The sequence below is a fragment of the Geospiza fortis genome, unplaced genomic scaffold, assembly GCF_000277835.1.
Source record: "Geospiza fortis unplaced genomic scaffold, GeoFor_1.0 scaffold16, whole genome shotgun sequence".
In the NCBI taxonomy this organism is placed as follows: Eukaryota; Metazoa; Chordata; class Aves; order Passeriformes; family Thraupidae; genus Geospiza; species Geospiza fortis.
Window position 1 is genome coordinate 9,902,850 of NW_005054302.1, and position 14,194 is coordinate 9,917,043.

Consider the following 14,194-nt stretch of genomic DNA (forward strand, 5'->3'; position numbering starts at 1 on the left):
CTGATGGAACTCCATGCAAGGTGAGCAGCTTCAAAACGTGCAGTGGTAGCAGAGGTGTGACCCAGAGGGCCTGAGGGGCTGTCCTGCAGGGTTACTGAGTCCCTCTGCCTTTATGGGTGCCCAACCCCAAGGTGGATGCAGCAGAGACAAGGGGCACCTCGAGGTGCAGAGACCCCTGTGTCAAAGCTCAGGGTGATCTGGTTAAGGCAGGGACATCTTCCACTAAACCACCTTGATCAAAGCCCCATCCAACCTGCCAACTTGACCTTGACCATTTCCAGTGATGGGGCATCCACAGCTTCTCCAGGCAACCTGTACCAGTGCCTCACCAGTCCCTGCAGACTTGAGACAGATACACTCAGCTGCAGGGGTTCATCTGCCCAAAGAGAGGTACCTGCAAAATGGAGGTGCCAACATCTGGTTTACTCATCACAGGACCTCCATACCTTCAGTGGAAGATAATTAGCCCTGTTAGAGAGGTAAGGAAGTTGTGACAAAGCCAGTCCAGGGACCAGCACTGCACAAGAGGGAGTTTCTCCCTGTGAGCTGAGAAAAACTGTGCTGCTGTGCTGTGATTTCTGTATGAAACTGGCTATCATGCTGCACTCCAGGTGTGTCTCACTGCATCTCACAAGAATAAAACAATCTCCTCTCCTGGCACACACACAGTCATACTGCCTGCAACACCTCAGCTTTTACCTACTTATTCTGCAGCTTAATTAATTGAGTCTTAGAGTGCTTTGAGAGAGGAAAGGTGTTTAAAAAGCACAAAAGAGCCATCAATATCAGATATCAAGCTGTTACAAGGAAAAACTGTGCTACTGTTTTCTTGATTAGTCAGGACACCCTAGGTTGTTATCTCATTTGCATTTCTGTGACAGAAAATGATACCAGCCCCTCTTAGGAAAAGTCATTTTATTTTGTTGAAGCCATATGTTTCCAAGGATAGAGTAAAGCTCAGGAGCCATAAATCATGCCTAGATAAGAAGAATTTCAAACAGTGGTTTTTTGCAGGATGTTGCTTGTTCTGTGATAATTGCTCAAAGTTCAAGGCAGATTTCCCACTGCCTGCTCAGACACGCAGCACAGAAGAGAAATGCCCCATGCCAGTTACTGTTCTTAGCATTTGAAATCTGAGCATGTTAAGACAATTTTAATAATACTGTTGCACCTCTGCCCAAATCCTAAAGAGCTGCAGCGCCTTGGATTTCAAGGACTGTCCACTTGCTGTCAGCAGTCATGGCTGCAGCAGAGACATGCTGGCCTGAGCTAGGTGGGGTAGCAGTGGTGGTGGCAAATTGTCAGTGCAGACCTCCTGAGGGGCCTCAGCTCTGCTGCTTGTCAGCCCACGAGCCCCCATGTCACTGTGACTGCAGAGCTGCCCTGGAGATGCTGGCAGACCTGGGATGCAGGGGCTGCTGGGTTCAGGTGCAGGGAAGCTGCTCTCGGTACAGAGCCCCAGGAAGTGCATGGCTGGCTGCTGTGCAGTGCCATGCAGCTAAGATGGGCCAGAGATAAGGTCACACAGAAGGTGCAAGACAGCTGTGGAGAGCAGCTACCCCTTCTCCCCAGTGCTTGGGCTGCAATTGAGAGCTGCCACCATCACACCTGCCTTCAGAGGCTGCTGGGGCCCCTGTCACCCCAGCCTGGCATCCCCTGGGGCTTGAGCTGGCTTCTTTCCTGCCTTGACAGCTGCAATGTAGCCCTTGAGGAGCACCAGGATTAAGACAGGGTCTCATCTCTTTGGAGATGCTTGAGCGTGTCCAAAGAAGAGCAACGAGGCTGGGGAGGAGCTTGGAACACAAGCTGTATGAAGAACGACTGAGGGAGCTGGGGTTGTTCAGCCTGGACAAAAGGAGACTCAGAGGTGACCTTATCACTCTCTACAACTTCCTGAGGGGTGGCTGGGGTGAGCTGGGGGTCGGTCTCTTTCTCCAGGCAACAACAGACAGAACAAGAGGACACAGTCTCAAGCTGCGCCAAGGGAGATACAGGCTAGAATTGGGGAGGGTTTTCACAGAAAGAGTGATCAAATACTGGAATCATCTACCCAGGGAGGTGGTGGAGTCACCATTCCTCGATGTGTTTAAAGAAAGACTGGGTCTGGCACTTGGCGCCATGATCTAGTTGAGGTGTTAGAACATGGGTTGGACTCGATGATCTTAAAGGTCTCTTCCAACCTAGAAATTCTGTGTGATTCTGTGTGATTCATGAAGGAGTGGGAAATCAGCTCCACATCTGTCTTGACAGTAGACCAGGCATGTTTGAGTGGGCAGACATGCAAAGTTCAGTTTGGAGAGCATCCACTGGCTGCTCTCTGCCTGTTAGGAGCTGTGACCTTGCCCCTTGCACCCAACATTCCTATAGCAAAATGCCACTGACTTTACCCAACTGCAACCCATACTGGCACCCAAAAGCTGCTTTTCCTTTTGAACAAAGCCAGTTCTGCTTGCAGACAGCCTCTCTTTCTCCATAAAACAGCAGTCACCCATGAAGGATGAGGCAAGGAGTCATCCTCTCTTTCCACTCATGCCACTGCTTCCCCACTTCATCACCATTGTTGGCATCCCCAGCTTTGCCATTTGCATCACTGCTGAACAGGGTGTGCTGGGCTGGGATGTGCACACACATCTGGTTGCATTGAACACAGCCCCTGAGCTAAAGAAACAACTCTGTCCCACCATGAAGCAGGCAAATCTCCTTTTCCCTCTGAATCCATCCATGCCAGCTCAGCCTTGCTGCACGATGCAGAGAGGCAAAGCTGCCGTGTTAGTAACTGAGTTCTCTTCAACCCAGGACAGGCCACCACCAACACAGCACTACTGGGATGGCAGCACCAGCTTGCTCACTCCTGGGACTCATTATGGGATGCTACAGTAGATGAGGGGTCCACACCAAGCTGGTGCTGGAGGGAGAGACACAGATGGATGTGAAAGGAAGGAACCATGCATGTAGGACTCCCAAACACCTCATGGAGTCCTACCAAAGTAAATGCTGCTGAGACAGGAAGCCTCCCTCCTGCAGGCAACTGCACCAAGAGATCCAAAGCCCCTTGGTGAGCCCCAGGGAAGGGCAGCACTCTTGTGCCCTTCTCTAGCAGTGGCAGATGTCTCTGTGCCCCTCATCTGGCTGCAAACACTTGCTGATCCCCTGCAAAGCCCTGACATGTGCCCCAGCTCCAATTTCACAGATGTTGGGAGACATGACCCATGCTGGCAGAGGGAAGAAGGGGTGAAGAGCGAGCAGAGAGGATGTGCAGCGCAGAAGAGGAGTTGGTTCTGCCTCTGACATTAAGGTGTCTCTTTGTGTGTGGACCTTCACCCAGCAAAACAAGCGCTGCAGCCCGGGATCCCTCCTGCCTCTCCTCCCACCTGATAGTCATAGTCCCCTGTGTGCTTCAGGAGCAGTCAGCTCTCAAGGGAGACAAGGCAGTTTGCAACAGATTTGAATCCAAAAGTGTGGCTCCCAGATCTGCTGAGCATTGGAGCAGACATGAGGACTTCAGGGCTAAGGTATTAGTGGGTTTAGACCTTCAGAGAACACCACACCTTGAAGATTCAGGGCTCAGACCTTCAGTGGTCACCAGACAGCAAGGAAGGGTTGGAGGAAGATGACCTTGGTATGGCTAAGGAAAAATTCTTTCCCACCATGCAAAAAAAATGGGCAGTGGGTCTTTCCTTGCAGCAAGATCCATGCAATTTCAGATGTCTGGAAAAGCCTGAAGACTATGAGATATACCTAGCTGCATCCCTTCCACCAGTGGGACACCAGAGAAATGAGCAATGCAGTCAATAGCAGGACCTTGCCCCCATTCCACTCTGCTTCCTGCTGTTTCCCACCCCAAGTCCTTGCACTCTTGCCTCCCTCTCCTGTCATCAAGTCCCAGTAACCCTCTGTAACTCATGTCCTCCCCTAACCACCACCGCCTGCTCCTTGGAAGGGCTGGGTTTCTGCAGAGCTCACTGCCACTGCATAAGTCTCAGTGTCATCATAGCCAGAAAGAAATTACCTCATACCACATTTAGTGTGCATTTCCCAGAGGAAGCCTCTTGACACCTGCAAATCACAGAAACTTTGTGGCCTGAACCAATAAAACCCGAACATTTGACAACAGACAGAACTCTAGTTAGAGTGGTGGCGGCCCCGAGCGACATCACCTTGGCCCTCCTTGTTATTCCCCAGTCAGTTCATTATTATTAATGTCACTACAATAAATACCAGAATGAAATTGACAGCGTTTGGCCACGTATCTTAAAGCATTGCCCTGCTCCTCCTTTATTCCATGTATCTGCAGCCTTGGTTTCTGTTCCTCTCAGTCCCCAGAAGAGCCTTTAGGCACAAACCGTTTGAGGATGTGCCAAGCCAGGTAATAAAAGCCATGCAGAACCGCGGCTGTGGCATCGATGACCAGCGAGAAGGTGCCCATGATCCCAGCGGCCATGTCCTGAAGGACAGAGGGAATGGCACAGATGGAGCGGTAAGGGAAAGCAGCAAGGTGAAGGACGAATCCCACGGGGATGCTCAGGATCCTGTAGGTGAGGGACATCACGTCTTGAACAATTTGCAGGAAGCCCAGGAAGATGTTGATGATGACCCTCCCAACATCATAGGGGATGCTGATGAGCACCATGCTGATGGCTTTCAGGTAGGACACCATCCCATTCCACAGGCTGCAGACTCCACCCAGAATTGTGCCAACAACTCGCTTTACAACAAGCCACAGAAAATAAAACACAAATTTCACCAGTTCCACAAAGATGTAGATGAGGAGTTCCAGAAGTTTGATGAAAGGGGTAGCAATGATGCCAGCCACTCTTCTCACCAAGCCATTCTCTTTGGTCTCCTGGTCGTTATTTGTTCCTACTTGCTCTCCAGAGCGGATCTGACTGACAGCTTGCAATACTGCTTCTCTTTTCTTCTGGCTTTGTTTGTCTTTCCCACAGTTGCCCTTGAACAAGTGAACTCCTGGTAGAAGCTGCTTCTCCAGCTCTCCCACCATGAGGTCTGCCAAGCTGTTTTCATCATTGGTTTTTTTCACCAGTCCCAGGGACCATCCCTCTGGAGCATCACAGCAGGCTGCCAGCCAGAGGCTCTCTGGCACTGTCACCTTGCCTTTAACTTGGACACGGGAAGGAACTGCACCTGCAAGGAGATACAGATGATCCATCTTGGAACAGTGAGGGATCAGAGCTTGCTCCACTACCTTCCCAATGTCTCTGTGCCAGCTTTTGCTCAGAGCCGGGTTCAGAGGGACAGCATTCGTGAGTGTGTAAGTGGCCACCTGGAAATCCTTCTCATTGAGCAAACTGGGATTGAGAAGGCCTCTCTCGTAGCCAGAGCCCACGTAGTCTGAGGTCAGGGCTTGATTTGCACCAAGGTTGGCCACAGCGCCACCAATATCAGCTTCATGCACCATTTCATGCAAGTCATTTTCTGGATCGTCTATCTGAAAGAGCAGAGAGAAGCATTACTGCATGCAATTCACCTTCCTAGAAAACAACGTGTAAAATGAACCCTCACATATACTTTTCATTAGCACTACTAGTACATGCCATGCCTATATCCTGCATCCTCTCATTACTTTCCTTGAAGTGCTTCAGAGGAGTGTATTCTCTACTCAGCTTCTCTGGCAAACACCTTGGTTTAGGCTCCAAAGGATATTTGCAGCTCTCCAGTATGGTACACAGCACAGAACAGACTTCAAAGTCTCACCAGGCACCACATACCAAACCTCTGACTTGTAATTTGTCCTAGAAGAGATTTTTAAGACCAATACATGGCTAGATTTAGGGTCATGTTTTCACCTCCTACTGTGATGGTACCTGCAGTTCACTTAAGAACTTAACCATGGTTTAACTTAAGCCCCTCTGAACTATCAAATCCAACTAATGGGGAAAGAAAAACAAAAAAACAAACAAGCCATGGTGTATAAGATGAGAATAGATGTATAGAGAAGGCATTTACCCCTCACTGCTGATTGTGTAAGAAGCAAAAATGAAGCCAGACATCATGTCAGATGACCTGAACTACCCCACCTTGAACAGGAGACACCACAGCAGTGAGCTCCTAGGGCTGTTTCAGGGCTGGTCATCAGTAACCTGATTCTCATGTCATTAACAGTCTGAACCTCATCCTTAATGACCACCTGGCATAACATGGATGAGGGTGCCATCACCCAAGGTCCTCGATGGAATCTGTGCTACCTGCTTGTGTCTGTGTCTCCCATGCAGTGGAGCCAGAGGTAGCAATTACTGCAGTGGGAATTTGTCCTGGAGCCACACGCGAGGGAAGGGAGCGGGCAGGGGAGGTAAAGAGCAGTGGTAGGAGAAGCACTAAATGTCAGGGTGTGTTCAGGTCCTTCTCAGGTGACCACAGCTCTGTCTGATCCATACTCATTGCTATTGACACTGCCTGCAGCTGCTCCAGAGGGCTGTGCCAAATCGTCATTTTGTTCCTCAAATTAGAGGGTGAACATGTTGCTAGAAGTCCAGGGGTGGCAGATGATCTCTGGCAGTCACTGCCTTCTGTAGTCTCTGTTCCAGAGTGTGTGGCCCTCAGGTCCCCGCACTGTGCTGGCCCAGTTAAACCTTCTGCCTTTGCCCCTGGCCCATAAATTGTTTACTGCACTATATAATATGCACTTTGGAGACACCTATGACAGACAGCTCACAGTCTACCTTGAATCACTGCCAGGTCATCCATCCTTGTCTCTTGACCACCCTGCAGTGCACTTGGACAGATACCCAACTATGTCCTTGCAACCTTACAAAGAGTTTGCATCCTCTTAATGGCACATCACCTCCTCACAGCTCTGCACAAGCCTGTCAGGGTGAAAGAGCCAGTGTCAGCAGCTGTCCATCACCCTCCCCTGGGAGCTGAGCTCTGGCTGGCCTCCTGCACCAGCCAAACCCCTGCAGTCAAGGCACAGGGCTTCCTCTGCACCAAGCCTGGTCACAGTGCCAAGCCTGACCACTGCAGAGGGCTGCATTACCCCACCTCCTGCCAAGGAGGTTTCTCGCTCTTTTTTTTGAAGTATTTGGTGCTTATTGCTTCAGGACTGGGAGGATCATGGTGAGTCCCATGTGCTGATGCACAAGTCACAGCTTTTTCTTAATGCACCGCTTAAAAAGACTTATTCTGCACTTTTACTGCCTTATTCTGCTCCTCTTGCTCCAGACATTTGGACTACACAACATCACTGTCTCTTCCTTTCCCCCCTTCCCTTGCCATTCTCCCCTTCTGATGAGATGATGGTGTGCCATGGGACAAGGGATGCGCCCAGTGTGTTTAATAGCCCAGAAGAGGTGAGGAAGATTTGGCATAGATGTGAGGCTGTGTCCAGGAACTGTCCTCAGTGCTATGACCCTTTGGAGTTTGACACCCTCTCAGAGACACTCATCCCATCTCACTCCCATGGTGAGTGCTGCCAATCTACAAGGACACACAGACCTAAAATGGATCAGCTCTGCCTCCTGGCAGAAATTATCAACCTACACGAAGCAAAACAAACTCTCCCTATGAGCTGCTGCATGCAAACCTTGAGGATCCTATCAAGAAAATATGTCCCTGGTTACCTGTCCAGTTGCAGGCCTTTGCATTTACCATCAAGATTCTTTGGGTGCAATTAAAAAAGAATATGACAAAAATGCAACTGTGTGCTGCTCATGTGTCAGGTTCTGACATCACCTAATTATCCTTATAATAACTCCTATTATGGTTTGTCATAACTAATGTGCACTTGAGGTTTCCATGCCTCCTCCAGCTCAATCCCAAAGCCAGGCTGTCTCAGCACTGCATCTAATCTGAATTGCAAGATACCTTTCCTCCCTGCTTCAAAAAGCTTCTGGCTTGCGTCACCCCAAAACATACCTGTATTCATGGAGTCAGCCATGAAGCCACCTGTCCAAACAACCTGGAAGAGCTCAGGGCAAAATCCAAGCAGACAGGTAAACTCCCTATCATAGAATGGGGGTTTAAAAATAACTAATGTGCCTGCAGCCTGTATGGATGTTAGGACATAACAATATTGATGTGTGTCACTAAGTGGAGGGTGCAGTTTGACAGAAGGGACACAGGCAGAGGGGGATTAGAAGTATGGCAACACACAGTTATTAGGGCAGGCAGCTTCCACTGAGTTTGGTCATTTAACAAGGCAGGACGCTGCCACCCCCCACCTTCCCCACCCTGCTATGTAGGATCCCTGAACTTCAGCTTCCCTCTCCCACCACTACTTCCTCAGCTACCCTTACACCTTTGATTGAAGTGTAAATGTTTGATCCAACCTTAGCTGGGATTCATACCTCAGGGAAGAGGCACACTGCACCTTACACTGAAGTTTCTGCAGTAGGACATTCTCGAGTGGCTCTAGAAGTGCCTGTTCTCTTGACTCTCTACCAAGAGAGATTGCAGGAGCAGCTCAGAGGTAGCTGCACTCTAGCTGGGCAAGAATCCCACCTCGGTTGTCTGCCTGGTGGTAGCCATTAACCAAATGAAAACACAAGGTAATTCTTCCAGCCCCTCATAAATTAGGATGGAAAAAGCAACTCCGGAGTTTTCCGTCTCTCTCTAAGCTACAGAAAGAATCAAGAGATTTTCAGACAACCAAAATGGAGTGAGGTAAAAGACACCTGAGTGACTTGCTCACAACCCCTAGGAAATCTGTGGCAGAGCAGGTTTTCAGACCTGTGCCTGGGGGAGTCCCATCAGTACCCTGCTCATCAGCCTACCCTTCCTGCTCTCTAATTTTTCACTAATTGCTGAATTAATTCATTGTTTCCAGCTGCCAATCTGCGGTGGGTGGCACTGACATTCCTCACACTTCTCACCCAACTACTGCCTCTGTGCTACATTTGGCATTTGTTTCTCTGGCAGACATTCCTGAGGAGGGAGTGAGATGGTGCCCTCACTGCTTACATCATTATCCAAAAAAAAAGCATATGATAACTCTGAGGCCCTCACTGGAGTGCTGAGAGTGTTTTTATAGTGATTTCTTTCCGTTTGCTGTGTGTCTGCATCTCCATGAGCAAGCACATGCCACTGTGCAGCTGAGCCAGCTCCTACCCAGCTATGCCTGTCTTGGCAAGGAGATCACCCAGAAAATCGGTGATTTGAGCTCACTGGGCTGTGCTGCAGAGCAGGTGCTGCTAAGGGCTCCCTTCAGCAGCCATCTGACCTAGCCTGGGTAGAACACACACAATGGGTGTGAAAGCTCTTCCCCACTCTCTCCTCCAAGTGGCAGTGTCTGAGAGGGCTGTATGCACTTATTTCTTGAGTTATAGGAATTTTTCATATTCTTGATTTCTTCCCATTACATATTCTTCTGCAGGTTTGTTTTTTTTTTTTGTCCTAGTACTTTTCTGTCTCAGTCAGAGGTTACTCCAGGGAAATGCAGAGTTGCTAACTCCTGCCTCTGAGACATCTGCATTTCACTTCTGGATGAAGGAGATCCATTAGTGTCAACTATGAACTACTGTAAACCTGTGAGGCTGCTCTGGAGAAGCCAGATCAAATAAAGGCAGCACCTGCCCTATTATTTCTGAGGCTGCAGAAGGTTGTGGTGACAGGACACGCAAGGTTTGGGACTCTGGAGTGCTGGCAGGAACCAAGACAAGATGAGGGGTCAAAAGGATGGAGCAGGAAGGGCAGAGAAGCCAGCTCAAGGGAGGTCCAGGGGAACCAAAGTTACAGGGTGATGGGGAGGAGCTGGCCAATGCTCCACGGCAGGAACAGCTCCTGAGCCTACCTAGGTAGGCTGGGAGAGCTGGACCACAAGAAGCAGGAGGAGATATGGGCGCTAGAGGTCATGAAGGGTGTCACTGGCCAAGGCAAATGGGAAAGGATCTCGTCTCTGCTGCTTTGCCTTGCTGTCTCCATGGCACTGACCAAAGATTCTGCCAGCCTAGGTCCCCTTTGCACTTTAAAAATTTGCCACCCTTCCACAACTCAGTAATGACAGATTCTGCAAAAAGTTTCCTCTGTTTTAAAAGGGCTTACCAGTGAAGTGGAAGGAGCTCAGATCAAAAGGCTCTTAGAAACTCCTGCAACTCAAAACCCAGCCCAGAGAGCCAGAAGGCAGTCCAGTCTAAGATAACCACTTAATATCTCCTGTCTTCAATACCGGTGGCCTTGTGGCCTTAGTATCTCATCACCACACATGAGAGAAATAAGCACAGCATTCTCCTGGCAGAGGGGTGAGCTTCACCCCACTGGATTGTGGCAACATCCAGTAGCTGAGGGCCAGACTCCCAACACACTGCCCTGACTCTGCAGCCATTCCTGCCCTAACAAAGCACATTGCACACTGATAATCTCTCCTGAGCTCAACAGATGGGGTAGCCTGATGTTGCTACAATATTCGTCATTATCACTGCTGAAAAATCTAAAACATGGAGAGGGGGGAGAAGAGCTAAAGTTTTCTTACAGCACCACCAGTTTTTAAAGGATTTCCATTAAATTGAACAGCCTGAAGGCCTTGCTTAAACATGCCAAGTGCCAGGGGAGACAAAAATCATTGAGGCTCTGGAAAAATTAATTTTCTACTGCATATTTCGGACCTGACTGAAACCTGCATGTCCCACAACACAGCAACTCATTTTCCTACCTCAGTCTGCAACCCTGGGACACACTGAAAAGCTGCAGCATCAACTTGGTGAGCCACAAATGGATGCTTTATCTCTGCTCAGTGAAGCTAAAGAGCCCCTATCAACACTGTGATCATACTGGCAGCAGAACAAACTTGAACTTGACACTGCGATGTTTAACCCACCAGCAGCGCTCCCTGCCCACAAGAGCTGGCTGGGCAGGACAAACACATCACTGGTGTCAGAGAGGGCTTTCCTCTCCCCTGGCACTGCACTTTCATGCAGCAGCCTCTCCGTTTTCATTACAAGATCCCTGGGACAAGAAAATATTTGTTTGCTCAGTTCCAAGCACAAAAATAAGTTGTGCTCATGCTAAATTCATACCAACAGAAGTTCAACAATTAAGAGTTCCTGCCTCCCCTGCCAAATTCTAGCCCCAAGCTTCACCCCAGAGGAAATGTTCTCCAGGAAGAGTCGCTTTTCAGCAAAGGAAAAGCTGCCTTACCTGCGGTTCAACCAGCCAGTTCTCCTCCTCACTTTGAGCGGGCTTTGTAAACTTAAAAGCCGAATAAAGAGGAATTTTGTCCTTAGTACTGTAGAGGGTTGCAAAGCGTGGCTCTTTGTTGTACTGCTGACAGATTTTCACATGGAACGGCTCCGTAAATCCTTCGGGTGGGACTTGTCCAGAGAAGAACACGTTACACTCGGCAAAACCAGTTTCATCCTCTCTAACAACTCTGCCCTGGGAAAAGCCTGCGAAAACCGAGATGCAAAGCAAGAACACAATTGACGCCTTCATGGTGCACTCCCTGGAGCCGAGGGAAGCGCCGTCTGCCTCCGCTGGGTACGGCAAGGCACCTGCGCTCAGAGTCCATGCAGCAGCGAAACCAGAGAGCGTCTGGAATTGGGGTGTAGCGTGCGAGGGGAATGAAATCCGAAACCGCGGCCGATCCCCGCGGGCGGCAGCGCGTTCTGCAGGCGGCGCGTTGGGACACGGAACGTGCGCGAGGCGCTCTGACACACGCTGCGGACGGACGGACGGCGGCTGCCCGCGGGACGGGATGCCCAGTGCATTGCAGTAGTCCCCGGCAGGAATTTTGGCTGACACAGCCAGAAATGTTCCTGAGGCTGTCAGAGGGGATGCTGCAAAGTCAGATTCCACCACCCCAAAGAAGGTATTAGCTGTCCTCTCTCCAGCTGTGAGCCTGGCCAAGGCAGAGGGAGAGAAAGAAGAGAGGTGGCAACATTGGAGCTGCTGGGAGCCCCCTTTGTCCCTTTTTGGGGTGTCTGTCATCACTATCGCTGCCAGCCAAGTGCTGCTTAGATGCTTGGGAAAGGCATTCAGCTCCCATCTCTCCTGGCACTGTATGGGGAATTCAGAACCCTCCAGCATCACCCCGTCTTGGGAGACCCTGTTTCAGAAGAGATTAACAACAGGCAGAAGGCTGAGGACCCTCAGAACATGTACCCCTAATCAGCATCCACCACAGAAAGTTTTGGTCAAACCTTGGAACTGGTAAAAAAAAGGAAATTAAGTTGCTCCTCCGGGTTTATGTTCAGCAGAGTAACCCAATAAGCAGCTGCCTCTGATACCTTGGCTACAGCTGGGTAAAAGCAGTATTCCTTCAGTGACTGGGAAAATTAATGTTTTCAAAATAGTAGAGATGGAAAGGAGATTACAGAGCAGTACCTTGGAGTCAAGAAAAGGTAGCATTTTCCCACCTAAGGAGTGAGATGTCATCAGCCGTGTTGCCAACAATTTTAAAAAATCCTAGATGCCATTAGGGCACAAGTCCCTTTTATAATACAATTTCCAAGCTAAAAAACCTCCCAAGTGCTACCATCCCACAAGTACTTTGCAGACAAGGTAGGATTATGTCCATACTGAAAATGATGAGGTGGAATGGTGAGTGGTTAAAGGTGGTGAGCCTGCCCAAGGGCAGAGAAGGATTCTGTGAAAGGCTAAAAATAGACCACACTGTATGACTATCATTCCTCTGCTCAGGGATGACTTCTGGAAGTATCAAGACAAGGAAATACGTCAACGCCTCTTGGTGTGGTGATATCAGCTAGGGGAGACAGAGGCAGGCTGGACAGGCTGGGGAACAACAGGAAATGTAGTAAGTGGGCTTGGGTTTGGTCCAGGCAGATGACTGGTCACCCAGCCCTGCCAGAAAGAGTTAGTCATGTTCAGGAAAGGTGATGGAAAGGAAAGAACAGACATAAAATTTCATTTTCCTGGATGTAAAAAGGCTCCTGGAAAATCAAGAACTGAAGCTGAACCTTTGCTGTTAGGTGCTTTTTTGATCCCAGACTTGCAATTACCTGGGCAGCAGAAGAAAATATTTTCATAAGCCTGGTAAGCTCTACTACCAGGCAAAGCTAGGTCAGACAATGAATTTGAACACCCCACTTCAAGGCTGACATGCATTACCTCAGGATGGGCATGGTCCCAGTCCAACAAAAAAGCAGCATGAGGTGCCTCAAGGTGTGCATGACAGCAGGCACTAGCACACTGAACAGATCAATGATTTCCACCAGGAAACATCCTGCCTCTGTCCTACACCTGTGAATCAACCCCTTGCCTCAAAGCAGCAACTCTGACTCATCAGATGTACAGCCCCAAATTGTCTTCTGAGCCTGAAGGGCTTTTATGGGCTTTTGGGAAACTCTGAGGAGTTCTTTCCTTTCAGGGTGTGAGGCTGGGGTCTGTCTGCCAATTCAGCTCTGCATTTACCAGCAAACAGATAAACCTGACTCATCCTGAAGAGCAGGAGCTTCAGGTTCTCACCTCCCATGAGGAGCATCAGTTGAAAGCCAGCATGGAGTTCCACTCCTCTGCTCCCAGTTCAATTTTCTGTCCAAACAAAGTGCCTGTCCAGTTTATATCTAATTTAAGATAGCTGTTGTGACCCTTGAACACTGAGCTGTGTAATTTTTCTCTTGCTAACAACACTGTTACTAAAGGGACTCGTGTGCCATCATCATGCTGTGGCACTCATCATGCTGAAAAGATAAAGACCAAAGGACTGCCCTGCCCTAGGAAGGTTACATTCTCAGCCAAGGGACCACAGACAGAGGGCTCAAACACAGCGAGATGGAGTTGGCCAGAGTTTTGATGACCTGGTGCTGCAGTAGCTTATCTGCTATCAGACACTTTTATAGGCATCATAGGGAGTGATGTCTATAGGCTGTCATAGCAGTGATGCCTACAGGAGCTGATGCCAAAAGGACTATTAAGATCAGATTCAAAACAGCCCTAAGGCTTTTGATGTGAGCAGAAGGACTCTGGCAAAATACACATTGGGTTGGCAATGGGCAGTGTGAGCTGGTGGTGTCAGCAGTGTGGCCCTGGGACCTGGGGCTGCCTTCTCCAAACCCATCAAGGAGTGGCAGTGCAATAAACTGAGCAGTGCTCACAGTGCAGGCAAGAACCTGATGTGTTTCATGTGATGGAGCAGAGGGAACCCAGGGAGGATGCAGAGTGATGTGGCCAAAGGGACACATGAGAAAAGTGATCATAGAATTCCAGAGTATCTCCAGTTGGAAGGGACGCACAGGATCATCAAGTGCAACTCCTGGCCCTGCACAGTACGCCCCAAGAGTCACACCAT

At 49.4% G+C, this 14,194-nt stretch overlaps 1 protein-coding gene across 1 annotated transcript; it reads right to left on the reverse strand.

The window, feature by feature from the left end:
* Positions 1-1,989: 1,989 nt before the first annotated feature.
* On the reverse strand, positions 1,990-11,646 carry ENDOD1 (endonuclease domain containing 1). Its single transcript, XM_005417810.3, has 2 exons — positions 11,086-11,646; positions 1,990-5,446 (listed from the first exon to the last, which is right to left on the reverse strand). The coding sequence occupies exons 1-2, from the start codon at positions 11,377-11,379 to the stop codon at positions 4,313-4,315; spliced, it is 1,428 nt and encodes a 475-aa protein (XP_005417867.2). The 5' UTR covers positions 11,380-11,646; the 3' UTR covers positions 1,990-4,312.
* Positions 11,647-14,194: the final 2,548 nt, after the last annotated feature.